The 26,501-nt window shown below is 45.8% G+C and overlaps 1 protein-coding gene across 1 annotated transcript; it reads right to left on the bottom strand.

The window, feature by feature from the left end:
• Positions 1-1,439: 1,439 nt before the first annotated feature.
• Positions 1,440-26,501, bottom strand: LOC140729778 (ciliary microtubule associated protein 1A-like). The gene is made up of 8 exons (XM_073049984.1): positions 26,426-26,501; positions 26,184-26,315; positions 22,103-22,306; positions 21,146-21,247; positions 20,109-20,230; positions 15,491-15,631; positions 1,697-4,985; positions 1,440-1,518 (listed from the first exon to the last, which is right to left on the bottom strand). Exons 2-7 carry the CDS (start codon positions 26,290-26,292, stop codon positions 4,896-4,898), a joined length of 768 nt encoding a protein of 255 aa, XP_072906085.1. The 5' UTR covers positions 26,293-26,315; positions 26,426-26,501; the 3' UTR covers positions 1,440-1,518; positions 1,697-4,895.

Raw genomic sequence — 26,501 nt, 5'->3', positions numbered from 1 at the left:
AGAGATCTGACTCAAGGCTGTAATTGTTGCCCAAGGTGCATCTACTAAATACTGACTTGAAGGGAGTGAATACTTATACAATCAATTATCTTATGTTTTATATTTATAATCAATTTCGATCATTTTGTAGAGATCTGTTTTCACTTTGACAGGAGTCTTTTTCTGTTGATGAGTGTCAAAAAAAAGCCAAATTAAATCCACTGTAATTCAATGTTGTAAAACAATAAAACACGAAAATTCAAAGGGATGTGAATACTTTTAATAGGCACTGTACCCCATCTCCCCTCCCCAACATATACCCTCCCCTCCACTCTCCCTACTATATATCCCCATTACTGTATACCCATCTCCCTTCCCAACATATACCTGATTCCCATCCCCACCTCATACACTCTCCCCCTCCACCCTCCCTACTGTACATCCCCATCCCCACCATATACCCTTCACCCCTCCACATTGTATAGCCCCGTCTCCCGTCAACATATAACCCCCATCTCCCCTCCCCAACATGTGGCAGGTGTTAAGAGTGGGCTCCCTCACCTCTGCCCTTCAACACAGAAGCCCCTCAGGGCAGTGTCCTAAGCCCCCTCCTTTACTCTCTGTATACCCGTGACTGTGTCGCCACCCACAGCTCCAATCTGCTAATTAAATTTGCTGATAATACTACATTGATTGGTCTTTTCTCAAATAACAACAAGACAGGCTACAGAGAGAAGTCATCACCCTGACACAGTGGTGTCAAGAAAACAACCTCTCCCTCAATGTCACAAAAACAAAGGAGTTGGTTGTGGAGTACAGGAGGAAAGGAGACAGGTTAACCCCTATTGACATCAATGGATCTGGGGTTGAGAAAGTGAGCAGCTTTAAGTTCCTCAGTATACACATCACCAAGGATCTCACATGGTCTGTACATACCAACTGTGTGGTGAAAAAGGCACAACGCCTCTTTCACCTCATATGGTTGAAGATGTTTGTTATGGCCTCCCAAACCCTAAAAACTTTCTACAGGGCCACAACTGAGGGCATCTTGACTGGCTGCATCACTGCCTGGTATGGGAACTGTACCTCCCTCAATCGCAGTACTCTGCAGAGAGTGGTGTGGACAAGCCCAGTGCATCTGTAGTGGTGAACTTCCCACTATTCAGGACAGTTATAAGAGAGGCGTGTAAAAAGGGCTAGAAGTATCATTGGTGACCTGAGTCACACCAACCACAAACGGTTCCAGCTGCTACCATCCGGGAAATGGTACCGCAGCATAAAAGCCAGAACCAACAGTCTCTGGGACAGCTTCGTCCACCAGGCCATCAGACTGAATAATTCATGCAATACAATTGTGTTTCTGTGCTATATTGACTGTCTTCTTGTACATACTATTTAATACAAATTAATATAAATTGCACATGTAGACGGAGACGCAACATAAAGATTTTTATTCCTCATGTATGTGAAGGATGTAAGAAATAAAGTCAATTCAATCCCCATCTCTCCTCCCCAGCATATACCCTCTCCTCCTCCACCCTCTATACTGTACATCCCCTCCCCAATGTATACCCTCTCCCCACTGTGCATCCCCATCACTGTATATCCCTCTCCTCTCCCCTCCTCCCTCCCCACTGTGCATTCCCACCACTGTATACCCTCTCCCCCTCCGAACTCCCCACAGCACATCCCCATCACCACCATCTCCCCACCTCACCTTATACCCGTCTCCCCTCTCCTGTGTATACCCTTTCTCCCTTCACCCCCACCTTCTGTAGATCCTTATCTCCACCATACACCCTGTCTCCTCTTCCGGGCCATGTAGCCCCATTCCCCATCCTCTTCCCCACCCACAGTTCTGATGATGGTTTGACCCTAATTGGTGACGATTTCTTTCCCTCACAGATGCTGCTCAATCTGCTATGTTCCTCTGGGAGATTGTATGTCATGAATGTTTTTGTTTTGCAGTAGCAGGACAGTGCAAAGGCATAATTCCAATCTCATGCCAGTCAATACTCTGAATTCACCTGCTTTACCTCTCAGAGTGAGTTGCAATCCTTTAAATCCTTCACACCCACATGGTAATTATTAAACAAGGGAATAAGATGGAGGATGGTTTAATGAACAGTTTGAGAAATTGCACTGACAATACAATGTTCCCGCACAACTAGTTGTTGAATTCCCAGTAACAATGTTACTGGTGTGTGATCTACAACGGCAGGTTACCTGTGAACTTGAAATTTACCAGAGTGGTGGATGCAATAGGTGATAATCTGTACTGGGTCCAATGTTGTTTGTCATATACATTAATGATCTGGATGATGGGGTGGTAAATTGGATTAGTAAGTATGCAGATGATACTAAGGTAGGTGGCATTGTGGATAATGAAGTAGGTTTTCAAAGTTTGCAGAGAGATTTGGGCCAGTTAGAAGAGTGGGCTGAACAATGGCAGATGGAGTTTAATGCTGATAAGTGTGAGGTGCTACATTTTGGTAGGAATAGTCCAAATAGGACATACATAGTAAATGGTAGGGCTTTGAAGAATGCAGTAGAACAGAGTGATCTAGGAATAATGGTGCATAGTTCCCTGAAGGTGGAATCTCATGTGGATAGGGTGGTGAAGAAAGCTTTTGGTATGTTGGCCTTTATAAATCAGAGCATTGAGTATAGGAGTTGGGATGTAATGTTAAAATTGTACAAGGCATTGGTAAGGCCGGATCTGAAGTATTGTGTACAGTTCTGGTCACCGAATTATAGGAAAGATGTCAACAAAATAGAGAGATTACAGAGAAGATTTACTAGAATGTTACCTGGGTTTCAGCACCTAAGTTACAGGGAAAGGTTGAACAAGTTAGGTCTTTATTCTTTGGAGCGTTGAAGGTTGAGGGGGGACTTGATAGAGGTATTTAAAATTATGAGGGGGATAGACAGAGTTGATGTGGATAGGCTTTTTCCATTGAGAGTAGGGGAGATTCAAACAAGAGGACATGAGTTGAGAGTTAGGGGGCAAAAGTTTAAGGGTAACATGAGGGGGAATGTCTTTACTCAGAGAGTGGTAGCTGTGTGGAACGAGCTTCCAGTAGAAGTGGTAGAGGCAGGTTTGGTATTGTCATTTAAAGTAAAATTGGATAGGTATATGGACAGGAAAGGAATGGAGGGTTATGGGCTGAGTGCGGGTCAGTGGGACTAGGTGAGAGTAAGCGTTCGGCATGGACTAGAAGGGCCGAGATGGCCTGTTTCCGTACTGTAATTGTTATATGGTTATAATTGTCAGGTACAGCTCAATATACCCTAGAGCTGACTGTGCTTGATAGCCTTTCCAACACCACAGAATGTGCAGACTCTGGGGACAGATGCCGAGAAATGGTGCCTGGAGATGGACATTAGAGTATGCAAAATTTGGACTCTGAGGAACCAACACCAGGTGATAGACCTGGGAACAGTCATGGGGGAAAGAAGATACAGACACTGAGGAACAGAAGGTGAAGAGCCTCAGGAAAAAACCCTGCTTCATTGATTGTGGGGAAAGGAAGGAGCAGACCCTGGGGAATGTACCTTGAAGAATGCAAGGTGCAGACCCTGCGGAACGGACCATGGGGAATGGAAGGTGCAGACCCTAAGAAATGGATGGTGCAGACCCTGAGAAACAGACCATGGGGAATGGAAGGTGCAGACCCTGCGGAATGGACCATGGGGAATGGAAGGTGCAGACCCTGAGAAACGGACCATGGGGAATGGAAGGTGCAGACCCTGCGGAATGGACCATGGGGAATGGAAGGTGCAGACCCTAAGAAATGGATGGTGCAGACCCTGAGAAACAGACCATGGGGAATGGAAGGTGCAGACTCTGCAGAATGGACCATGGGGAATGGAAGGTGCAGACCCTGAGGAACTGACCATGGGGAATGGAAGGTGCAGACCCTGCGGAATGGACCATGGGGAATGGAAGGTGCAGACCCTAATAAATGGAAGGTGCAGACCCTGAGGAACTGACCATGGGGAATGGAAGGTGCAGACCCTAATAAATGGAAGGTGCAGACCCTGAGGAACTGACCATGGGGAATGGAAGGTGCAGACCCTAAGAAATGGAAGGTGCAGACCCTGAGGAACTGACCATGGGGAATGGAAGGTGCAGACCCTAATAAATGGAAGATGCAGACCCTGAGGAACTGACCATGGGGAATGGAAGGTGCAGACCCTAAGAAATGGAAGGTGCAGACCCTGAGGAACTGACCATGGGGAATGGAAGGTGCAGACCCTAAGAAATGGAAGGTGCAGACCCTGAGGAACTGACCATGGGGAATGGAAGGTGCAGACCCTAAGAAATGGAAGTTGCAGACCCTGAGGAACTGACCATGGGGAATGGAAGGTGCAGACCCTAAGAAATGGAAGGTGCAGACCCTGAGGAACGGTCCATGGGGAATGGAAGGTGCAGACCCTGACGAACTTATGTAGAGGCCCTGACCCAGCATTGAATGTTGCCCTGAAACTGGTTCTTGTCCGAGAATGACCACCTCCTGCAGTTGGAGTCTAGACTGTTTGAGATTAAGACCTTGAACGTGCAAAGTGACCAGTACAAAATGTAAAGTATTGATGATTGCAGTATGTAAGGACTGGGTAAAAATAGATTTCTAATTGTTGTTTGTTTCACTCTTGCTACCTTTGTTTGTGAGCCAGGGATGTTTTGATGATGTTTGTCCAAGCTGGACCTTCAACTAAAACCATCAAAAATACAGTGAAAGTTTTGATCTCTTCAGGAATTTGTACCGTTATTCATTCCTGTGCAACGCCTGACTGTTTTTTTCACCACCTGCCAGGCTTCGCACATGCACTGATTTCAAAACTGATTCAGAATATTTCCAAGGGAAGGAGTCAGGAGTAGCTGGAAGCATTTCCTTCAGTATGAGCTGGCGATATTACACAGCATCAATGATTACTGGTGCCACATATTCTGAATGCTTGACACCAAAGGAGAAGGCAGGAGCTACATTGCGGTTGACTACAACCTGTAGAGAGACAGAAGGAGACTGATCAATTTAATTTCATCCAGATAAATGTGATCAAAAAGGAAAATTAGTTCAAAAATAGCTTTTCTCTTCAATCCATCCTCACATTGAAAAGCAATTTCAGAATTAGAATTATGTTTAATATCTCAGCCTGAAACGTCATCTGTTAATTCCCCTCCATAGATACTGCCTGGCCTGCCAAGTTCCTTCCGCACTTTGTGTTTCTGTGCTTTCAGAATCAGGTTTCATCTCACCGGCATATTTCGTGAAATTTGTTGTTTTGCAGCAACCGTACATTCCAATACATAATAATAAACAGACTATAAGTTACAATAAGAAATATACAGTATATATAAAAATTAAAACAAATAGTACAAATAGAGAGCAAAAAAAGTGGGGTAATGTTCACTGTCCATTTAGAAATCTGATGGAAGAGAAGCTTAAAATGTTAAGTGTGTGTCCTCAGGCTCTTGTACCTCCTCCTTGATGGTAGCAATGAGAAGAGAGCAATTTCTGGGTAAATTAAAAATATTGTGATCACAGTGTCAGAATTGATCATCAGCCCAGCCGGACTGAGGAGTCAGCTGATCCACCTGAGACACATCCAACAAAGTGTGCATGTTACCACACAAACCTTCGCTCTCAGTGCATGCCACTGCACAACACCACATCAGAGCCAGTTCAGTAAGGGGAGGTGGCAGCAGTGTCGAGGTAACAGGGCACTGGATGTGAGGATGTCCAGGTGAGCAGGACTTCTGCTCCCATCATTCCAGGGCATAATTTCTGGTTGATTTTATTTCTGCATGTGTCACTGCTCCCCTAACTGTCCTCAGGTCCACACCTGAAACCTGAGATCAAGGACCAACACTCAACATCAGTAACGTCCTTAAGAGATAGAAATGGCTGATACACGGCTCCTGCCTCTCAAGTGATGTGCATTTTCCTTTTCACTGCTCTAGATTACAATGTTGGGCTCGTGTTTTGATGAACTGACTTTGACCTTGCAGAGGCTGAATGATAGCTCTTTGACACCACCTTACACTAGGGACCATCCCCAAATATCAGGTGACTGTCTCCAAAGAGTCTCTGACCTCTCCCTCCAGTGTCGTCATCTCTGACGGCACAGCTTAAATCTACCTCCTATTCCTCAAATCACTAGCCAGGTGGCAGTCACGACATTTCACACTGTTTGTCCAACAATTAATGTCCTTCTACCTTCACCCAACAAACAGCCTCCACCACACTAACAATGTCTTCTTTTATGGTCCCAGCTGGCTGGTTTTACCATGAATTCCTAGTTCCTCCACTACACACCAGGAAGGCCTGTGTCCCTTGAGGACATGACCCATCAGTCACCATCTCTCAGTGACAAAACTTGTTCCCACATTCACCAACTTCTCAATTTCCACTAACTTCCCTCCAACTCAGAGGTTGTTCGTAAGAATGCAGGTAGACCCCACTTGGTTTTCTCAGCACCAATGATTGTATTGATGCTGCTTTCTGTACTGAAAAGGCTCCTCACCACTGCTGCCAACTCCCCTCCTCCTGTTACTATAATGTAGTTCACCTCAGTCTTCATCTCAGGAGAGATGTTAGTGCCTCCACCCATCAAAAGACCACATATCCCATATAGAGTCATAGATCATTACAGTGCAGGAAAGGGCTGTTCAGCCCATCTAGTCTGTGCCAAACAGTTATTTTACCTAGTTCTATTGACTCATGCTGGACCATAGTCCTTCATACCCCTCCCATGCATGTACCTACCTAAACCTCTGAAAGTTGACAAAGATGTCATCCCTGTGTGCTCAACTTCAGGCAGTTCTTCCCTTTCTCACAAAGAACCACGGTGTGCAAAAAGGGTCCCCTGGTCCTCACTTTCCACCCCACCAGTCCTCGCCGTCCTCTCCTTTCACTTTCGCTATTCCCTCTGCCACTCACTTTTCTACCTCCAACACCCATGCTACCGCTCATGGCAACACACGTGTCTTCATATGCAGTGTTACCCCAGACCCTGCAGCTGCAGGTGATACAACACCCGCCACTTTTTTCTCTTCCCTTTTCATTGCTCAGAGAGCAAAGGTTTCCCAGTAAAGCAGTGTTTTCCGGGCAGATGAGGCTCATCAAATGTGGCTGGCAGCTCATGTTGGAGAAGGAATACTCTCATCTCAAACCTTCACTGCCTTGCAGCTATACTCACTCATGGGGCAGGCTTCAGGAGTAAACCCCAAGGGAAAAATCTGGAGCTGGAACCCCTAAGGCAGTCCTACGTTGAGTTCAATGCTGACTGCCAACTCCTGTGATGCTGTAGGTACCAAACTGTATCAGTCCCTGCCATTCCTTTGGATTATCAGCTGCATGGAGAGGGGAGCCTGCTGCATGGGCAACAACTTGTTCTCCTTATCGTTCTGCCTTGGCTTGCATATATGTAGACAGCTAGGACATAACATCCATGGTCGACCTCAACCAACAAAGGCTTCAGAAAGCAGTGTTTACACCTCAGCCAGTTCTCTATGCTGCTCTCTGTGCTCACAGTGTGGTCTCTTCTGCACTGCAAAACCCTAACACCAATCAGGTGACCTCTTTGCAGAACATTTCTGTTATGGCCAATGGTTATCTTCAGCTTCCAGTTGTCTCTCGCTGTAATTCTCCATCCCAATCCCACACAAACCTTTCAGACTCTGCCTCCTTGCACTTCTCCCACAAACCTTTTGGACTCTGGCTTCCTACACTTGCTATCATCATAAGAACATAAGAAATAGGAGCAGGAGTAGGCCATCCAGCCCATCGAGCCTGCCCTGCCATTCAATAAGATCATGGCTGATCTGTCTGTAAACTCAGCTCCATCTACTTGCCTTTTCCCCATAACCCTTAATTCCCTTACTATGTAAAAACCTATTTAACTGTATCTTAAATACATTTAGTGAAGAAACCTCACTAAATGCCAATACACTTCTTCCGATTCCATGCATCCGTATCTTATTTATAAGTCTCTTGTGTGGCACCTTATTGAACGCCTTCTGGAAATCCAAGTATATGACACCCTCCTGTTCTCCTCTATCCACTGCACTCATTATGTCCTCAAAGAACTCCAGGAAGTTTGTCAAACAGGACCTGCCCTTCTGAATTGATACTACGTGAAACTTTGTTATGGAACAATGAACTGCATAGTCTCACCAGTCTTCTCAGTTTGTATCACAATTGAAATTGATCCTGGAAGACAGAGAGGATGGCATAGTAATACAGCAGTTACTGTAATGCGCTACAGTGCCATGACTGGAAAATCAAGATTCGATTGCTGCTAATGAAACTCGTTTGTACATTTTCTCTGTTACTGGGTGCTCCAGTATTCTCCCACATTCCAAAGACATGCGGGTCAAGGCTAGTAAGTTGTGGGCATGTGATGTTGATGCCATAAGTGTAGCGACACTTGCAGACTGCCCCCAGCAAATCCTTGGACTTTGCTGGTCAGTGAGACAAACACAGCATTTCACTGTATGTTTCAAAGGACATGTGATAAATAAAACTAATCTTTAAAACCATAAGACAAATTAGCAGAATTAAGCCATGCAGCCCATTGAGTCTGCTCCACTATTTAACCATGGCTGATTCATTTCCCAATTATCCCCATTCTCCTGCCTTCTCCCCATAACCTTTCACATCCTGACATCAAGAATTTATCAACCTCCACCCTAACTACACCCAATGACGTGGCCTCCACAGCCACCTGTAGCAACGTATTCCACAGATTCATCACCATCTGGCTAAATAAATTCTTCTTTAACTCCCGTTCTAAGTGGACGTCTTCCTATTCTGAGGTTCTGCCCTCTGTCCCTAGTCTACTGAACTATAGGAAACATCTAGGCCTTTCAACATTTGATGGTTTCAATGAAATCCCCCTCAATATTCTTTTAAATTCCAGTGAGTTCAGGCCCAGAGCCATCAAACACTCCTTATATGTAAAAACTCAAAATGCTGGCAGAACTCAGCAGGCCAGACAGCATTTTGTGTTTTTATTTATTTCCAGCATCTGCAGATTCACTCGTGTACTCCTTATATGTTCAGTCTTTCCATCCTGGAATAACTTTCATGAACCTCTTTTGAAACCTCTCCAGTTTCAGCACATCCTTTCTAAGATAAGGGGCCCAAAACTGCTCACAATACTCCAAGTGAAGCCTCACCGGTGTGTTATACCTCAACATTATATCCCTGCTTTTACATTCTAGTCCTGTTGTAATGAATGCTAACATCTCATTTGCCTTCCTCATCACTGACTCAACCTTCAGAAAATCCTCCATGAAGATTTCCAAGTCCCTTTGTACCTCAGATTTTTAAATTTTCTCTCCGTTTAGAAAATACTCTGTACTTTTTTTCCATCTACCAAAGTGCATGACCATACATTTCCCAACACTTTATTCCATTTTTTACTTCTTTGTCCATTCTCCTAATCTGTCCAAGTCCTCTCTGCTTCCTCAATACGACCTACCCCTCCACCGATCGTCATATCATCTGCAAACCTGGCCACAAATCCATAAATTTTGTCATCTGCATCATTGACGTACAGCGTGAAATGAACAACCTCAACACTGACCGCTGCACAACACCATTAGTTACTGGCAGACAATCACAAAAGGCTGTCTTTACTCAGACTCTTTGTCACATGCCAATCAGCCAATGCTTTATCCATGCATGTATCTTTCCATGGCTCTTATCTTGTTAAACATCCTCGTGTGCAACACCTTGTCATAGGCCTTCTGATAATCCAAGTACACAACATCAACCGATTCTCTTTTGTCTAACCTGCTTGTTATTTCTTCAAAGAATTTCAAGAGATTTGTCAGGGAAGGTTTTCCCTTTAAAAAAACCCATGCTGAAGTCATTTGACAAGGTGCCACACATGCCACACAAGTGAAGAGCCCATGGTATTACAGGAAAGTTACTGACCTGGTTAGAGCATTGGCTGATTGGTAGGAGGCAGCGAGTGGGAATAAAAGGATAATTTTCTGTATGACTATCAGTGACTAATGGTGTTCCGTAGGGTCGGTGTTAGAACCGCTTCTTTTTATGCTGTATATCAAAGATTTAGATGATGGAATAGATGGCTTTGTTGCCAAGTTTGCAGATGATACGAAGATTGGTGGAGGGGCAAGTAGTGTTGAGGAAACTGGTAGGCTGCAGAAGGACTTAGACAGATTAGGAGAATGGGCAAGTAAATGGTAGATGAAATACAATGTTGGAAAATGCATGGTCATGCACTTTGTTGGAAGAAATAAATATGCAGGCTATTTTTTAAATAGGGAGAAAATCTAAAAATCTGAGATGCAAAGTCCTTGTGCAGAAAACCTAAAGGTTAACTTCCAGGTAGAGTCGGTGGTGAGGAAGGCAAACACAATGTTAGCATTCATTTCAAAAGGTCTAGAATACAAGAGCAGTGATGTGATGCTGAGGCTTTATAAGGCACTGGTGAGGCCTCACCTTGAGTATTGTGAACAGTTTTGGGCTCCTCATCTCAGAAAAGATGCGCTGGCTTTGGAGAGGGTCCAGAGATGGTTCACAAGGATGATTCCAGGAATGAAAAGGCTATCATATGAGGAATATTTGATATCGCTGGGTCCATACTTGCTGGAATTTAAAAGGATGAGGGGGCATCTCATTGAAACTTTTCAAATGTTGGAAGGCCGAGTCAGAGTAGATGTGGAAAGGATGTTTCCCATGGTGGAGAGTCTAGGACAAGAGGCATAGCCTCAGGATAGAGGGGTGTCCATTTAAAATAGAAATGTGGAGTAATTTCTTTAGCCAGAGGGTAGTGAATTTACAGAATTTATTACCATAGGCATCTGTGGAGACTAGGTCATCGGATATATTTAAGACAAAGCTCCTCCCAAGTACCCTGCCATTTACTATTGTACTCTGCCTTGAAGTTTGTCCTTCCAAAGTGTACCACCTCACACTTCTCCGGGTTGAACTTCATCTGCCACTTCTCAGCCCACTTCTGCATCTTATCAATGTCTCTCTGCAATCTTCGACAATCCTCTACACTATCTACAACACCACCAATCTTTGTATTGTCTACAAACTTGCCAATCCACCCTTCTACCCCCACATCCAGGTCGTTAATAAAAATCACAAAAAGTAGAGGTCCCAGAACAGATCCTTGTGGGACACCACCAGTCACAACCCTCCAATCTGAATGTACTCCCTCCACCACGACCCTCTGCCTTCTGCAGGCAAGCCAATTCTGAATCCACCTGGCCAAACTTCCCTGGATCCCATGCCTTCTGACTTTCTGAACAAGCCTACCGTGTGGAACCTTGTCAAATGCCTTACTAAAATCCATGTAGATCACATCCACTGCACTACCCTCATCTATATGCCCAGTCACCTCCTCAAAGAACTCTATCAGACTTGTTAGACACGATCTGCCCTTCACAGAGCCATGCTGACTGTCCCTGATCAGACTATGATTCTCTAAATGCCCATAGATCCTATCTCTAAGAATCTTTTCCAACAGCTTTCCCACCACAGACGTAAGGCTCACTTGTCTACAATTACCCGGACTATCCCTACTACCTTTTTTGAACAAGGGGACAACATTTGCCTCCCTCCAATCCTCCGGTACCATTCCCATGGACAACGAGGACAAAAAGATCGTAGCCAGAGGCTCAGCAATCTCTTCCCTTGCCTCATGAAGCAGACTGGGGAATATTCCATCAGGCCCCGGGGACTTATCCGTCCTAATGTATTTTAACAACTCCAACACCTCCTCTCCCTTAATATCAACATGCTCCAGAACATCAACCTCACTCATATTGTCCTCACCGTCATCAAGTTCCCTCTCATTGGTGAATACCAAAGAGAAGTATTCATTGAGGACCTCGCTCACTTCCACATCTTCCCATTTTCTCCAGGCACATCTTCCCACTTTTATCTCTAATCGGTCCTACCTTCACTCCTGTCATCCTTTTGTTCTTCACATAATTGAAGAATACCTTGGGGTTTTCCTTTACCCTACTCGCCAAAGCCTTCTCATGCCCCCTTCTTGCTCCTTTCTTGCTACCCTATATTCCTCAATAGACCCATCTGATCCTTGCTTCCTAAACTTCATGTATGCTGTCTTCTTCCACCTGACTAGATTTTCCACCTCACTTGTCACCCATGTTTCCTTCACCCTACCATTCTTTATCTTCCTCACCAGGACAAATTTATCCCTAACATCCTGCAAGAGATCCTTAAACATCGACCACATGTCCATAGTACATTTCCCTGCAAAAACATCATCCCAATTCACACCCGCAAGTTCTAGCCTTATAGCCTCATAATTTGCCCTTCCCCAATTAAAAAATTTCCTGTCCTCTCTGATTCTATCCTTTTCCATGATAATGCTAAAGGTCAGGGAGTGGTGATCACTGTCCCCCAGATGCTCACCCACTGACAGATCTGTGACCTGACCCGGTTCGTTACCTAATACTAGATCCCCCTAGTCGGCCTGTCAACATACTGTGACAGGAATCCATCATGGACACACTGAACAAACTCTGCTCCATCTAAACCCTTGGAACTAATCAAGTGCCAATCAATATTAGGGAAGTTAAAGTCACCAATGATAACAACCCTGTTATTTTTGCACCTTTCCAAAATCTGCCTCCCAATCTGCTCCTCAGTATCTCTGCTGCTTCCAGGGGGCCTATAGAATACCCCAGTAGAGTAACTGCTCCCTTCCTGTTCCTGACTTCCACCCATACTGACTCAAAAGAGGATCCTGCTACATTACCCACCCTTTCTGCAGCTGTAATAGTATCCTTGACCAGTAATGCCACCCCTCCCCCCCTTTCCCCCATCTCTATCCCTTTTAAAGCACTGAAATCCAGGAATATTGAGAATCTATTCCTGCCCTGGTGCCAGCCAAGTCTCTGTAATGGCCACTACATCATAATTCCATGTATGTATCCAAGCTCTCAGTTCATCACCTTTGTTCCTGATGCTTCTTGCATTGAAGTACACACACTTTAGCCCTTCTACCTTACTACCTTTACACCCTTTATTCTGCTTCTCTTTCCTCAAAGCCTCTCTATATTCTCTTTCCTCAAAGACCTTTCAGTTTCCTAAGAGCCTTCTCTCCAATAATGGTAACTTCCAACACTTCATGCCCCCTGACATCTGGAACTGTGTTTGGCTATATTCATGTATAGTTGAGTGACAACTAAACTTCAAACTTGAAGGCAGGATATTAGACAATAGACAGTAGGTGCAGGAGTAGGCCATTCGGCCCTTCTAGCCAGCACCGCCATTCACTGTGATCATGGCTGATCATACACAATCAGTACCCCGTTCCTGCCCTCTCCCCATATCCCTTGACCCCGCTATCTATAAGAGCTCTATCTAACTCTCTCTTGAATGCATCCAGAGACTTGGCCTCCATGCCTTCTGGGGCAGAGCATTCCACATATCCACCACTCTCTGGGTGAAAAAGTTTTTCCGCATCTCTGTTCTAAATGGCCTACCCCTTATTCTTAAACTGCGGCCTCTAGTTCTGGACTCACCCATCAGCGGGAACATGCTTCCTGCCTCCAGTGTGTCCAATCCCTTAATAATCTTATATGTTTCAATTAGATCCCCTCTCATCCTAAATTCCAGTGTATACAAGCTCAGTCACTCCAATCTTTCAACATATGACAGTCCCGCCATTCCGGGAATTAACCTTGTGAACCTATGCTGCACTCCCTCAATAGCAAGAATGTCCTTCCTCAAATTTGGAGACCAAAACTGCACACAATACTCCAGGTGGGGTCTCACCAGGGCCCTGTACAGCTGCAGAAGGACCTCTTTACTCCTATACTCAATTCCTCTTGTTATAAAAGCCAGCATGCCATTAGCTTTCTTCACTGCCTGCTGTACCTGCATGCTTGCTTTCATTGACTGATGTACAAGAACACCTAGATCTCGTTGTACTTCCCCTTTTCCGAACTTGACTCAATTTAGATAGTAATCTGCCTTCCTGTTCTTGCCACCAAAGTGGATAACCTCACATTTATCCACATTAAACTGCATCTGCCATACATTTGCCCACTCACCCAACCTGTCCAAGTCACCCTGCATTCTCATAACATCCTCCTGACATTTCACACTGCCACCCAGCTTTGTGTCATCAGCAAATTTGCTAATGTTACTTTTAATCGCTTCATCTAAATCATTAATGTATATTGTAAACAGCTGCGGTCCCAGCACCGAACCTTGCGGTACCCCACTGGTCACAGCCTGCCATTCCGAAAGGGACCCGTTAATCACTACTCTTTGTTTCCTGTCAGCCAGCCAATTTTCAATCCATCTCAGTACTCTGCCCCCAATACCATGTGCCCTAATTTTGCCCACTAATCTCCTATGTGGGACTTTATCAAAAGCTTTCTGGAAGTCCAGGTACACTACATCCACTGGCTCTCCCTTGTCCATTTTCATAGTTACATCCTCAAAAAGCTCCAGATTAGTCAAGCATGATTTTCCCTTCATAAATCCATGCTGACTCAGACTGATCCTTCTACTGCTATCCAAATGTGTCGTAATTTCCTCTTTTATAATTGACTCCAGTATCTTTCCCACCACTGACGTCAGGCTAACCGGTCTATAATTCCCTGTTTTCTCTCTCCCTCCTTTCTTGAAAAGTGGGACAACATTAGCCATCCTCCAATCAGCAGGAATTGTTCCTGAATCTATAGAACATTGGAAAATGATTACCAATGCGTCCACAATTTCTAGAGCCACCTCTTTAAGTACCCTGAGATGCAGACCATCAGGTCCCGGGGACTTATCAGCCTTCAGACTCAACAGTCTATCCAACACCGTTTCTTGCCTAATATAAATTTCCTTCAGTTCATCCTTTACCCTAGTTCCTTTGGCCACTATTACATCTGGGAGATTGTTTGTGTCTTCCCTAGTGAAGACAGATCCAAAGTACCTGTACAACTCATCTGCCATTTCCTTGTTCCCCATAATAAATTCACCCGTTTCTGCCTTCAATGGCCCAATTTTGGTCTTATCTTTTTTTTGCTATTCACATAGCAAAATGTGAATGTGAATTTTTTTGCTCCTTTATATTCTTGGCTAGTTTACTTTCGTACCTCATTTTTTCTTGGCGTATTGCCTTTTTTGTTATCTTCTGTTGCTCTTTAAAAGCTTCCCAGTCCTCCGGTTTCCCACTCATCTTTGCTATGTTATACTTCTTCTCTTTTATTTTTATACTGCCCTTTACTTCCCTCGTCAGCCACGGCCGCCCCTTACTCCCCTTAGGATCTTTCTTCCTCTTTGGAATGAACCGATCCTGCACCTTCTGCATTATTTCCAGAAATACCTGCCATTTTTGTTCCACTGTCTTCCCTGCTAGGGTATTGGCCAAGGGGAGATAGTGAGGGAGCATTGGAGCTGGAGGTGAACAGGACTTATGAAGCTTCTGATTTGGGTAGCACTGCACTGGTGAAAGTGCGATCACCACTCAGCTCCTGTAAGTTTTCCATTACCTTTTCCGGACTGTGACTGCCAGGTCCCGGTTTTCTTGTTGAATCACCGGGCAACTGGTTCCGACCTAAGATACTGAACTGAGGAGGTTTCTGCTTGTACACACTGGTGTCGGTGACTCTGTATGCTCCTGGTCCTGGGGTCTGAGGGAACAAAACAACATGGTAATGCAAAAAGTTGCTGGCACCCAAACTCCCAGTGTTTGCCCTATTCAAAACCCTCCTGAGGGCTTGCCCATGACCACCTCCAACAAGAAACACTCTCACTAGCTACCCTAAAGACTCAATGGCACCATGGTCGCCTGCCTGGATAACATTAGCCCACTGGATTAGCACCCCTCCCCCTTCCCACACCGGCACACAGTGTACACTGCAACTACATGCCCAGCTTAGTCCCTCAGCACCTTCCAAACTCACATCCTCAGCCATCAGGACAAAGGCAGCGGAATAGTGCTATATCCTTGGCACACTATCTCTCAGCAAGTGACAAATAAGTGAATATATGCAGTTACATAATTCATAACACCACAGAACACAGGGCCAGAATTAGGCCATTCAGACCATCGTGTCTGCTCCGCCATTCTATTATGGCTGATTTATTACCCCTCTCAATTCCATTCTCTTAGTGGCTGCCCGTAATCTTTGACACCTTGGCTAATCAAGAATCTATCACTCTCTAAACTTACCCAGTAACTTGGTCTCCACAGCAATGTGATAATAAATTCCACAGATTCACCAGCCTCTAGCTAAAGAAATTCCTCCTCATCCCTTTTCTAAATGGACACCCCTCTGTTCTGAGGCTGCATCCTCTGGTCCTGAACTCACCCACTATAGGAAACATCCTCTCCACATCCACCCTATTTAAGCCCTTCAATATTCAATAGGTTTCAATGAAATTCCCCCATCATTCTTCTAAACTCCAGTCAGTACAGGCATAGAGTCATCAAATGCTACTCATATATTAACCCTTTCATTCCCAGAATAATTCTTGTGAACCTCCTCTGGACCTTCTGATGGCTTGATGGCCTTGTGGCCAAGTTTGCAGATAATACAAAAACAGTTGGAGGGACGAGTAGTTTTGAGGAAGCAAAGAGGCTAAAGAAGGTTTTAGACAGAGTAGGAGAATGGGCAAAGAAGTGGTAGATGGAATAGTGTCGGGAAGTGTATGGTCATGCACTTTGGTTTAAGGAATAAAAGCATAGACAATTTGCTAAATGAAGAGAATTCAAAAATTTGAGGTGCAAAGGAACTTGAGAGTCATGCAGGATTTGATAAAGGTTAATTTGCAGATTTAGTCGGTGGTGAGGAAGGCAAATGCAATGTTAGCATTCTTTTCAAGAGGAATAGAATATAATTGCCAAAGAGAGGGCATATAATAGAGCAAAAATTAGTAGGAAGTCAGAGGACTGGGAAGCCTTTAAAAACCAACATAGGCAACAAAAAAGTCATTAAGAAGGTAAAGATGGAATATGAATGTTCAAAGGTTCATTTCATTGTCAAAGTATGCATGTATAAATCAACAACCCCCCCCCCCAATTGGCATGTAAAAGAAACAAAACTTGCAAACCCCAAACCACTATCCACAGCAAAAAACAGCCACAATAACAATCAATGATCCTCTGCACATAACAATCCCAGGCCCCCTGACTCACAGAGAAGAACAGCACCAAATCCCCAACCACCTTCCCACCACACACACAAAAAATTAACAAATCACCCACCCAACCACCAATCAACCACAAGAAAGAAAACACTGAAAACTGAGGGAAACCGATATAAATAATCACATAAATCTCAGAATATGAGAAACATCTTTTCACTGCCTACGAGGAGAGCAGCCGCATGAACTCAGTCCTTCCATAAAGAGTGACTGTCAACCCACCGATCCAGGGCCTAATGCCATAAATATTAAAGAGGATAACAAAAGTTTCTTCAGCTACATAAATTGTAAAGGAGAGGCAAGAGTAGATATGGACCTCTGGAAAACGATGCTGCAAAGCTAGTAATGGGGGACAAGAAAATGGCGGATGAACTGAAATATTATTTTGCATCAGTCTTCACTGTGGAAGACTCTAGCAGCATGGTAGAAGTTCCAGGTGTTGGGGGGGAAGAAGTGTGTGAAGTTGCCATTACCAGGAAAAAGATTCTTGGAAAACTGAAAGACCTGAAGGTTAGTCACCTGGACCAGATGGTGTTCACCCCAGGATTCTGAAAGAGATGGCTGAAGAGATTGTGCAGGCATTAGTAATGATTTTTCAAGAATCACCAGGTTCTGGAATGGTTCCAGAAGACTGGAAAATTGCAAATGTCACTCCACTCTTCAAGAAGGGAGAGAGGCAGAAGAAAGGAAACAATAGGCCAGTTAGTCTGACCTCAGTGGTTGGGAAGATGTTGGAGTTGATTGTTAAGGATGTGGTTTTAGGGTACTTGAAGGCACATGATAAAATAGGCCACAGTCAGCATGGTTTCCTCAAGGGAAAATCCTGCCTGACAAATCTCTTGGAATTCTTTGAAGAAATAACAAGCAGGACAGACAAAAGAACCACACACACAAAATGCTGGAGTAACTCAGCAAGCCAGACAGCATCTATGGAAAAGAGTATAGTCGATGTTTTTGGGCTGAGTCCCTTCAGCAGGATTGGAAAAAAAAGTCCTGAAGGCTTTTGACTAAGAGGCTGCTTAACAAGCTACAAGCCCATGGTATTACAAGAAAGATTCTGGCATGGATAAAACAGTGGCTGATTGGTAGTTGGCAGAGAGTGAGAATAAAGTGAACCTTTTCAGGCTGGCTGCTGGTGACTAGCGCTGATCCACAGGCATCTGTGTTGGGACCAATTCTTTTTTATGTTGTAGGTCAATGATTTGGATGATGGAATTGATGGCTTTGTTGCAAAGTTTGCAGGTGAAATGAAGATAGGTGGAGGGGCAGGTAGTTTTGAGGAAGTAGAGAGGCTACAGATGGACTTAAACAGATTAGGAGAATGTGTAAAGAAATGACAGATGGAATATGTTTTGGGAAGTGTATGGTCATTTATTTTGGTAGAAGAAATGAAAGAGTTGACAATTTTTTTAAATGGAGAGAAAATACAAAGAACTGAGGTGCAAAGGGACTTGAGAGTCCTAGTGAAGGATTCCCTAAAGGTTAATTTTCAGGTTGGGTCTGTGGTGAGGAAGGCAAATGCGATGTTAGTGTTCATTTCAAGAAGACAAGAATATAAAAGTACGGATGTAATGTTGAGACTTTATAAAGCACTGGTGAGGCCTCACTTGGAGAATTGTGAGAAGATTTAGGCCCCTTATCTTAAAAAGGATGTGCTGAAACTGTTCACAAAAATGATTCCAGGATTGAATGGCTTGTCATATGAACAGCGTTTGATGGCTCTGGGTTTGTATTCATTGAAATTCAGATCCAGGTGACTTACCTTTCAGTTTCCCAAGAACCTTCTCTCTAGTAATGGTAACTTCTTCATGACCTCTGACATCTGGAACTTCCACCATACCGCTAGTGTCTTCCACAGTGAAGACCAAGCGGTGACCTCATTGAAACCTATTGAGTGGTGTAAGGCCTTGAAAGAGTGGATGTGGAGAGGACGTTTCCTATGGTGGAAAAGTCTAAGACCAGAGGACACAGCCTCAGAATAGAGGGATGTCCTTTTAGAACGGAAAAGGGGAGGAATTTCTTTAGCCAGAGAGTTGTTGATCTGTGGAATTCTTTGCCATGGGCATCTTTGGAGACCGACTTTATGTATATTTAAGGCAGTGGATGTTAGATACTTCATTGGACAGAACATAAAGGGATATGGGGAGAAGGCAGGAGATTGGGGCTAAAAGGAAAATTGGATCAGTCATGATGAAATGGTGGAGCAGACTCGATGGGCCAAATTTCCTAGTTCTGCTCCTATACCTTATAGTCTTAGAAAAGCACAATATAATGCTGAGGCTTTATAAAGCACTGGTGAGGCCTCGAAGTATTATGAACAGGTTTGGGCCCCTTATTTAAGAAAGCACGTGCTGGCATTAGAGAGGGTTCCGAGGAGGATCATGAGAGTGATTCCAGGATTTAAAGACTTATTGTACGAGGAGCGATTGATGGCCTGACAGACAGACAGACATACTTTATTGATCCCGAGGGAAATTGGGTTTCATTACAGTTGCACCAACCAAGAATAGTGTAGAAATATAGCAATATAAAACCATAAATAATTAAATAATAATGCCAAATGGAAATTAGTCCAGGACCAGCCTATTGGCTCAGGGTGTCTGACACTCCGAGGGAGGAGTTGTCAAGTTTGATGGCCACAGGCAGAAATGACTTCCTATGATGCTCAGTGTTACATCTCGGTGGAATGAGTCTCTGGCTGAATGTACTCCTGTGCCTAACCAGTACATTATGGAGTGGATGGGAGTCATTGTCCAAGATGGAGCCAGACAGAGGGATCTGTGAACTGGGAAAGTGTTTACAGTGATCTGCACTGAAAAGCAGCTTGCAGGCTTTATAAATTATGTAAGATTGAATTCTCCAGCCATGTGGTGGGGTTTGAAGCCACATCTCTGTACCAGTAACAATTGCGACACTCCCAGCTGTTGGAACTGCCACCCAAGTGTGTGTGAGAGAAGTTACCTTCTGTAAGTCTTCATGGAAACTGCCGGTCTTGCTTCGTCCACTCAGAGAAAAGTTGGCAGAAGAAGCTTTGGTGACAATGTTTGGACCCAGCACAGAAGGCAGGAGGTAGGCTGCAGGGCCTGCAAGGAGCCCAAAGGACCATAAGAATAATAGCAGAATTAGGCCATTCAGCCCAACGAGTCTGCTTGCTATTTTCCAGCATTCCCCCCTTAACCTTTGATGCCCTTTCTAATCACTGCACAGAATTGATTGAAGATAGTGGAAACTCCACAGAGTTAAAATGCAAAGTGAAAGAGTAGATTCCTCAGATTCTAGAGACCAGCCTTGTCATTGTTGGCATATGAGTGTGAAAGAATCAGGAGGATTTTACAAAGCAAAAAGATCAGATTGGAACATTGATCAAAGGACAAATAGAATATGAGCGAGAACAAGAAGGTTGCAAGCGGCAAATGTTGCTCCTTTGAACCCCCAAACAGAGAGCAGGATGAGGAAGTGACAAAATCACTGAACAAGCACTTTGTACTTATGTTCACAGTAACAGCAGGGAGTAAGCAAGGTGAAAGACAATGAGCAAATCTGTTAAAACCCCTGTCACAGAAGTAAAATGTTCCAGAACCAATTAGACCACAACTGATAAGCCTCTGGCACCTATTGAATTAGGATTCAAAACCCGTGAGATAACGGACTGGTGGCCACGGAGGCAGCGTACACAGTGGCTGCTCCTTCAGACGGCTGAATAGAAAACCACAGGTGAAATGTCCCCATTCAGGCAAAGGGAATGTTTGGTCAAATTAACACAACCTGGCATTCCATTGTATGTGCTGTCCGTCATCGGAGAAGTGGAACAGGACACTCAAACAATGTGGTCATGTTGAGTAAACATTGCTCCCTGAGAAGGGATCAGGTTCGACTAGTTCTTTAGTTTTTGACAAAGTACCAAGCCAGTGTGTGAATGGTATCCAGATGATGTATTTGGATTTTCAGAGGGCATTCGATAAGATTATTGCGCAAGTTAAGAGCAAATGAACACCTACCCGGTGACAGGTCAGTCCTGAAGCCTTTGGTTCTCCCAGCGATGGAGAATGCAGGGGTTGCGGAGTAGGCTGAACGTCCCGAGCTCTCGGGGGCATAGGCTCCTGCACAGGAACACACATATGGAGTGAGGATGTGGTCAGAGCAGGGGCAGCTGGAGAGGGAATGGAGCGAGTGCAAGGTGAGGGACTGTCTGTGAGGGTGAGCAGTTGTGACCTGAATGTGGGTGAGTTTTGGGGAAACAAAGTGGGTGGTGGGGCTGACCCAGCGGTACCCACTGTAACTCCACTGACCCAGTGACACCTAGTGGCAAAGTGACCCCCCACTGACACAGCGGTACCCAGTGACACCCAGTAATCCCCACTGAGACCCAGTGGTACCCAGTGAAACCCAGTAACCCCCACTGACCCAGTGACACCTAGTGGCAAAGTGACCCCCCACTGACCCAGCGGTACCCAGTGAAACCCAGTAACCCCCACTGACCCAGTGACACCTAGTGACAAAGTGACCCCCACTGATCCAGCGGTACCCAGTGAAACCCAGTAACCCCCACTGACCCAGTGACACCTAGTGACAAAGTGACCCCCACTGATCCAGCGGTACTCAATGACACCCAGTAATCCCCACTAGGACCCAATGGTACCCTGTAACCCCCACTGACCCAGTGACACAGTGACAAATTGGCCCCCAGTGACACCCAGTGTCAAAGTGACTCCCACTGACCCAGTGACACAGTGACAAATTGGCCCCCAGTGACACCCAGTGTCAAAGTGACTCCCACTGACCCAGTGACACAGTGACAAATTGGCCCCCAGTGATAGTGACCCCCATTGACCCAGTGACACCAAGTGACCCTCACTGTCACAGTGACATCCAGTGAACCCTCACTGACCCAGTGTCATCAACTGACCAGTGAGAGCCAGTAAGCCAGTGTTCCCCCTTCCCTGCAGTCTGCTTACCTGGTCCCGGCGTCTGGAAGGAGCGGATCTCCTTGGGGCGGCTGTAGAGGGAGTAGGCAGGGGTGCCGTCCCTACCCCTCCTGGTGAGCAAGGAGGGGATGAGGTACGTTGGCCCTGGGGAGCTGTCCACTGTCAGGCGGGCATGAGGAACACCAAAACTGTATGCCGGAGATCGGAACTTGGTCGTGTCGTGCTGTTCGAAACCTGGAACGTAACAGGGAGGGTCACTGACCGTGGGGTTGGTGGGGGGCTTCCAGAACTGGAGAGTGCGGGAAGGGGAGAGAGGTGAGAATGTCACTCACTGTGTAATAGTCGCATGGAGATGGTGGGGTTTAGGGCCTGTTCAGGGGGTCACTCACTGTGTAACAGTCGCATGGAGATGGTGGGGTGTAGGGCCTGTTCAGGGGGTCACTCACTGTGTAACAGTCGCATGGAGATGGTGGGGTGTAGGGCCTGTTCAGGGGGTCACTCACTGTGTAACAGTCGCATGGAGATGGTGGAGTTTAGGGCCTGTTCAGGGGTCACTCACTGTGTAACAGTCACATGGAGATGGTGGGGTTTAGGGCCTGTTCAGGGGGTCACTCACTGTGTAACAGTCGCATGGAGATGGTGGGGTGTAGGGCCTGTTCAGGGGGTCACTCACTGTGTAACAGTCGCATGGAGATGGTGGGGTGTAGGGCCTGTTCAGGGGTCACTCACTGTGTAACAGTCGCATGGAGATGGTGGGGTGTAGGGCCTGTTCAGGGGGTCACTCACTGTGTAACAGTCGCATGGAGATGGTGGGGCGTAGGGCCTGTTCAGGGGTCACTCACTGTGTAACAGTCGCATGGAGATGGTGGGGTGTAGGGCCTGTTCAGGGGTCACTCACTGTGTAACAGTCGCATGGAGATGGTGGGGTGTAGGGCCTGTTCAGGGGGTCACTCACTGTGTAACAGTCGCATGGAGATGGTGGGGTGTAGGGCCTGTTCAGGGGGTCACTCACTGCGTAACAGTCACATGGAGATGGTGGGGTGTAGGGCCTGTTCAGGGGTCATTCACTGTGTAACAGTCGCATGGAGATGGTGGGGTGTAGGGCCTGTTCAGGGGTCACTCACTGTGTAACAGTCGCATGGAGATGGTGGGGTGTAGGGCCTGTTCAGGGGTCACTCACTGTGTAACAGTCCCATGGAGATGGTGGGGTGTAGGGCCTGTTCAGGGGTCACTCACTGTGTAACAGTTGCATTGAGATGGTGGGGTGTAGGGCTTGTTCAGGGGGTCACTCACTGTGTAACAGTTGCATTGAGATGGTGGGGTGTAGGGCCTGTTCAGGGGGTCACTCACTGTGTAACAGTCGCATGGAGATGGTGGGGTGTAGGGCCTGTTCAGGGGGTCACTCACTGTGTAACAGTCGCATGGAGATGGTGGGGTGTAGGGCCTGTTCAGGGGTCACTCACTGTGTAACAGTCGCATGGAGATGGTGGGGTGTAGGGCCTGTTCAGGGGGTCACTCACTGTGTAACAGTCACATGGAGATAGTGGTGTAGGGACTGCTATCATGATATTGCCTACTCGGCTACTATTCTTGCCAGCTCATTCCAACTCTGCTCCACCCTTTATGTGAAAAAGCTGTCCCTGATCTCCCTTTTAATCTCTCACCTTGGATCTTAAACCTAAGCCCTCTTATTTTTATTTTTAGCAACTACCCTGGTAATCAGACATGTGCTTTCACCCTGACTATGCCCCTCCTGTCAAGCCTGCACAGGCTGGCTCCTCCCAGTCTCCACCAGCTAACAATATTCATCTGCCACTCATTTCCAACTCATCACCTGCAACCTACTTAAACCCAGTTCTCAACCACAATTCTTTCTCACTCATTAAACCTGCTGGCCTCAACCAGTTGTTGACACTACATCCAATCTGCCACTTCTTTGTCTATTCTCCTAATATGTCGAAGTCCTTCTGTAGCCTCTTTGTCATATAACCATATAACAATTACAGCACGGAAACGGGCCATCTCGGCCCTTCTAGTCCGTGCTGAACGCTTACTCTCACCTAGTCCCACTGAACTGCACTCAACCCATAACCCTCCATTCCTTTCCTGTCCATATACCTATCCAATTTTACTTTAAATGACAATACTGAACCTGCCTCTACCACTTCTACTGGAAGCTTGTTTCACACAGCTACCACTCTCTGAGTAAAGAAGTTCTCCCTCGTGTTACCCCTAAACTTTTGCCCCCTAACTCTCAACTCATGTCCTCTCATTTGAATCTCCCCTACTCTCAATGGAAAAAGCCTATCCACATCAACTCTATCTATCTCCCTCATAATTTTAAATACCTCTATCAAGTCCCCCTCAACCTTCTACGCTCCAAAGAATAAAGACCTAACTTGTTCAACCTTTCTCTGTAACTTAGGTGCTGAAACCCAGGTAACATTCTAGTAAATCTCCTCTGTACTCTCTATTTTGTTGACATCTTTCCTATAATTTGGTGACCAGAACTGTACACAATACTCCAGATCCGGCCTCACTATTGCCAATGTCTCCTCAGAACTTCCTACCCTGCCACCTATCTTTATATCATCTGCAAATTTGACCACAAAGCCATCAATTTCATCAAATTGTTGACATATACGGTAATGTGAAAAGAAGTGATTCCAATATTGACCCCTGTGGAACACCACTAGTCACCAGCACCCAAACCAAAATGTCCTTTCCTCTTGTGGACTCAGTTACAAGCTGTTCTAAAAATCATCTCATGGGCATTCTACAAATTCACTCTCTTTAGATCTAGTACCAATCTGATTTTCTCAATCTGCCAGCATATTAAATTTCCCCCTATGACTATCCTAACATTGCCCTTTTAACATTCCTTTTAACATCTCTTGTTATAATTTAGAAACATAGAAAACATACAGCACAATACAGGCCCTTTGGCCCACAATGCTGTGCTGAACATGTCCTTACCTTAGAACTGCCTAGGCTTTACCCATAGCCCTTTATTTTTCTAAGCTCCATGTGCCTACCCAGGAGTCTCTTAAAAGACTCTATCCTATCTGTCTCCACCGCCGCTGCCCACATCCTGGCTATTGTTTGGAGGCCTGTATATAACTCCCATCAGGGTCTTTCACCCTTGCAGTTTCTTAATTCTACCCACAAGGACTAAACATTTTCAGATCCTGTCACCTCTTTCTAAGGACTGGGTTTCTTTTTTTTACCAGAAGACCCACCCCTCTGCCTACCTGCCTGTACTTTCCATACTATGTGTATCCTTGGATGTTAAGCTTTTCTTTCAGCAACGGCTCAGTGATGCATACGACGTTGTATCTGCGATCTCTAACTGCGCTAGAAAATCACCTGCCTTATTCCGTATTCAAATCTAACACTTGCACTTCTGTTTTCACTACCCTTTTCGATGTTGCCCCTTTCCTGTAACAGGGTGACCAAATCTGTACACAGTACAAGTGCAGCCTCACCAACGTCTTGTATACTACAGCCTAACTTCCCCACTCCTATAGTCAATGGCCTTACCGATGACGGCCTGCGTGCCGAACTCTTCTCTACCTGAAGGCCTCCGTTGTCAGGGTCGACCAGGGGTGTTGCGTCCGAGCTGTCTATGTAATACACACGCCGGGCAGTATGACATGGAGAGCGAGCTGTTGGCCAAACAGCAGGCTCCCCCTCTTCACCCAGCTGATGTCCAAAGGAACAACAGACGCCGATACAGTTTGGAACCAGCGGCATCACGGGAGTTATCAGTCAGCGTTGAAGACAATGAAGAACTGCCTTAGGGACCAGCTCCAGATTTTTCCTCGGGATTTACCCCCGAAGCCTTCCCCATGAGTGGGTATAGCCGCAAGGCAGCGGAGGTTTACCATAGGAGCTATCCTTCGAGATGAGCTGCCAAACACAGCTGACGAGCCCTACCTGCCCCAACCACCACTATCCTTGCGTCTATCTATGGACCTGTCCAAGTGTCTTTCATACGCTCACACACTGCTCTATCAAACTGCCCCGTCACGACACAATCACCTCAAACTCTTTCTGGGTCTCAACTGAACACTCCGTTCCGAGTTTACCGGCTCACCGACGGCCCACCTACCCGTGGATCCCGGCAGCCTGTACTTGGGTCCGGGGCTACTGTAATAGGCTGCGATCTGCCCTCTGGGTCGGTGCGGCCTCCAGGGTCCCACCCAGGTGCCTGTGCTCATGGCCGAAGCGACGGCGTTCGGAGCTGTGGAGAGGCAACACAATTTGAACCGATTCGCCAACCGGACAGCGATAGCGGACACACAGGACGTTCAAATATACAGGGGATCTCACACACGGGACCCCCACACTCACACGAGACAGCGGACAAACCCAGGTCATCGCTCACACGGGACTGCGCAAAACAGGAGCTTCCCACGCTCGCAGCACC

This window comes from Hemitrygon akajei, chromosome 6 (assembly GCF_048418815.1).
Source record: "Hemitrygon akajei chromosome 6, sHemAka1.3, whole genome shotgun sequence".
NCBI lineage: Eukaryota > Metazoa > Chordata > Chondrichthyes > Myliobatiformes > Dasyatidae > Hemitrygon > Hemitrygon akajei.
Note: the sequence above shows the minus strand (reverse complement) of the source record. Positions and strands in the feature narration are given on the sequence as shown.

Coding starts and splice junctions, on each gene's coding strand:
- LOC140729778 (XM_073049984.1), bottom strand. CDS start 26,292: ATGAGCACAGGCACCTGGGTGGGACCCTGGAGGCCGCACCGACCCAGA. Junction 22,307..26,183: donor CAGGCTGCCGGGATCCACGG/GTAGGTGGGCCG, acceptor GTTACGTTCCAG/GTTTCGAACAGCACGACACG. Junction 15,632..20,108: donor TCCATGAAGACTTACAGAAG/GTAACTTCTCTC, acceptor TTGTTCCCTCAG/ACCCCAGGACCAGGAGCATA.